This window comes from Sinocyclocheilus grahami, unplaced genomic scaffold, assembly GCF_001515645.1.
Source record: "Sinocyclocheilus grahami isolate Dianchi unplaced genomic scaffold, SAMN03320097.WGS_v1.1 scaffold466.1, whole genome shotgun sequence".
Lineage (NCBI taxonomy): Eukaryota > Metazoa > Chordata > Actinopteri > Cypriniformes > Cyprinidae > Sinocyclocheilus > Sinocyclocheilus grahami.
The window spans coordinates 1,402,826-1,406,226 of record NW_015505645.1 but is presented as its reverse complement, the minus strand read 5'-3'; the positions used below and the strand labels follow the sequence as shown (position 1 = coordinate 1,406,226).

The 3,401-nt window shown below is 38.5% G+C and overlaps 1 protein-coding gene across 1 annotated transcript in view; it reads left to right on the top strand.

The window, feature by feature from the left end:
• The window catches only part of eys (eyes shut homolog), a 250,507-nt gene that overhangs the window by 5,996 nt on the left and 241,110 nt on the right, over positions 1-3,401 (top strand). Inside the window, exon 2 of the mRNA XM_016235318.1 lies at positions 1,542-2,393. Coding sequence (XP_016090804.1) covers positions 1,631-2,393 — 763 coding nt within the window. The 5' untranslated portion in view covers positions 1,542-1,630. The remainder of the gene's footprint in view (positions 1-1,541; positions 2,394-3,401) is intronic.

Below are 3,401 nucleotides of genomic sequence, written 5' to 3'. Positions count from 1 at the left end.
TTTTAGACTAACGAGAAAGTTTTGAGTTCTGAAACTTACAGGATGCTTTTATAGTACAATGACCTCTTACATGTCTTACATTTTGATTTCTCAGTTCATGACCTAAGGATATAACACAAAAACGGAAATTATGTTATTTACTCACCCTGTTGTTCCAAACCCGTATGGCTTTCACTCTTCTGGGGATCATAAAATAAGATATTTTGAGAAAGGTCAATACAATGGAAGTCATTGGTCATCAAAACTGTTTGGTTACAAACATTTTTTTTTTTATATTTTCCTGTGTTTCATCATTTTCGTTGTTATCTCTTTAACAATTAAATGTTGTCAAAGATAACATTTTCCTGTAAAAAAAAATAAAAATTTAAATTAAGGCAAATGCAATTTCATTTCAGTATACACAACGAAGAAAAGTGAGTGCAACACACCTCACAGAAACCTCAGTGACTATAACAAGTGGAGCAGCCAGTTACTGCCCTCCTTGCCCCTTGTGGTGAGAGATTTGAGGGCAATGTTTCTTCCAGGCAAGCAGTCCAAGATTGAGAGCACACAGGAAAGGAGAGTCAAATGTGACTGCTCATTAGTTTGACTAGCCTCATGCAGGCAGGTAGAGCAGAGAGCTGGCCATTTTACTGAAGTTGATTCCCTGGGGGCAGAGCAATGCCAAGCTGTGGGAGAAATCCATGGTTCTGCAGGGTTGTGAAAGAACCCTGAATCTACATTTAAAGCTTGAGCCATTCAATGTATGTTATATTTGCTGAAGTTTTTCTTAATTTTCATTCTATGCACACGTTCCTTATTTATCCAGTTGTACAACTAAAGTTTGTTTTTTTTATTCATCACAGGAGCTATACCTACAATTTAAAAGAATAACTCAACCAAAACTAACAATTATGTCATTATTTACTCACCCTCATGTTATTCCAAACCTGTAAGCTCTTATTTTTTTCTGTGTAAGACAACAGTTGAAGACAGTTGACTTTTAAGAATTAAACTCCTGCCCATATAACAACAGTTCTCATTTGTATGTGACTTCATTCTGTTGAACTCACTTAACTGCATAGTTGGGTCCTGTTGTTCATTTGTAAACCTAATATTGTCAAAATGTACAGATTGCTTAGTTAAGGTTGTTTGCTGAATCTTTTAAACTAATCACATTTTAGAGTTGTGAATGTGAGTTTGCAGTCTTTACTGAATGTGATACAATTTTTTTTTTAAAGGTCGTTCTATATGCTTGTTGTCATGATGTATCAAATATTGTTTCCTGGTCCAAATCTCTACTACAATTCAAATGAGAATACAACAGCTGTTTATGAGGACTATCTTTTATAACACAATCTTTAAAAAAAAAACTCACAGTGTTACACTACAGTCTCCTGACTCATGGTGTTCCAGACACCACTACTAATCCTGTAGCACTATGTTAATTACATACATTTCGGTTTTTCAATTTTCAAAGTTGTAATCATGCAATTTTTGCAACATGCTACATTATTGCCTTGTACATATTTGCTTACAGAGATCTACTTGTTTTCCTACAGAACCTACAGTTCAGAGTTCTAGAAAAGTTTCCGGCTGAAGAAATCAAGTGGCTAAATAAAATATCAGTCAAGGTTGAGGAAAGACAAACATGAGAAACCCAGACCTAGTTATCATTGCCTTGCTGCTCAGCTGTGTAATAGATAGTACTGTCTACAGCCAGGTAACCTGCCGCAGAGCCACGACTCGTGAATGGTACACTCAGCCAAAGAACATCAGCGTGAGGTGGACCCTCATGGAGAACACCTGCAGCAGCTTGACCCAGTGCTGGAGTAGACAAACAGAACCAAATGGACACTTGTGGACAACTGGGCCATATCACTTTCCTCAGCTTTGCCCGCTGGAATTTCAACTTGGAGATGTGATGTTTGTTTCTGCTGACAGAACGCTGGAACAATATGTTATCCACCTAATTAATGTGTCCAAAGAGGAGTTTGAAAACTGCTTGATTTTAGAGCCACGAAAGGAGCAGTTGGTGTTTGCCAACAGTATTAATGGTACTTTGCAAGTGGAAACGAAATGGCTGAAGACCGGTATGAATTACTTCACTGTTGTTCATAGAGGCAGTAGTCAACTGTGTAGGCTTGGCCTACGCATTGCACTTCTGGTAAAGCCTCAGCACTGCCAGAGCTCACCTCTTCTTCGCCTGTGTTCGGGAAATGGTGAATGCAGAACTACATTTAAAGACGATTCATTTAGCTGTCAGTGCCACAAACACTTTTCAGGACTTTATTGCGAGAACATTGATGGATGCTATGAACAGCCATGCTTAAATGGAGGCACCTGTCTGAGCAAGAGAACAGCCTACACAGATCTCCCATCTTACGAATGTCTTTGCCCCTCTCTGTTCACAGGTGAGGAACTTTGTTTACTTTGCCAAAAAGAACATATGTCTGTTTTTTAATACACCTTTTGCATCTTAAAGGCATTGTCACGAATCCGGTCCATGCACCACACTACTGTTGCACTTCACCCGGACTACAGTTCCCATCATCCAATGCACTGATTACACACACACAGCTGAATGCACTGATTACACACACACAGCTGAAGCCAATCAGACATACTACATAAGCCATGGACTTCCTCGCTCTCAGGGCTGAGTCGTGTATCACTGCTATAGCTGATAGCTACCTTACGGAGCCTGCTTAGTTCTTAGTCTTGCCTTGTCTGTTTTCTTGTGTTCTGATCTTTGCCTTGTACCTGGATTATCCGTCTAGTCTCGCCCCTTTTGGATTACGTTCGCCATCGACTGACCCTCACTTGTTTACTGGACTGCTCTTGTCTTGTCTTCTATATACCTGTTTGCCATTGCCTGATCGTCGCCTGTTTTGACCACGCCTTTTATAAAGCTTGCAAATGGATCCGTACGTCTCACGTCTTGTTTGCCCTGTAACAGGCATATTGTGACAAAAGTTAAATTATTAAATATGATGAAATACATAAACTTTCTATCAACCTTCGAACTTCCAACTTTTCAAACTTTTAAAATTTGAATTTAAATTTTATTTAAATTAATTTGAATGCTTCCCTACATTCAAATTGCAATTCTGATTTATGTTTGCTAACTCAAATGGAAGTCAGGAATTTAAAAGGCATTTTTAATTAAATTATGAATGGTGCACAATTCTACTGTTTATTTCCATTGATAATGCCTTACTATAACCCGTAATTTTTGCTTTATTTTTAAAACTATTGACAAGGCGAAAATATTTTCTGTTGGAATAAACATTATGCCACAAATGCAGTCAACTGAGCTTAACGCAAGCTTAACATCCTTTTAATGCAGAGTCCATTATGAGTCCATGCTGACCTTTCAATTATAATGGATGGGGGGGGGGGGGGGGGGGTTTAAGGGGGTT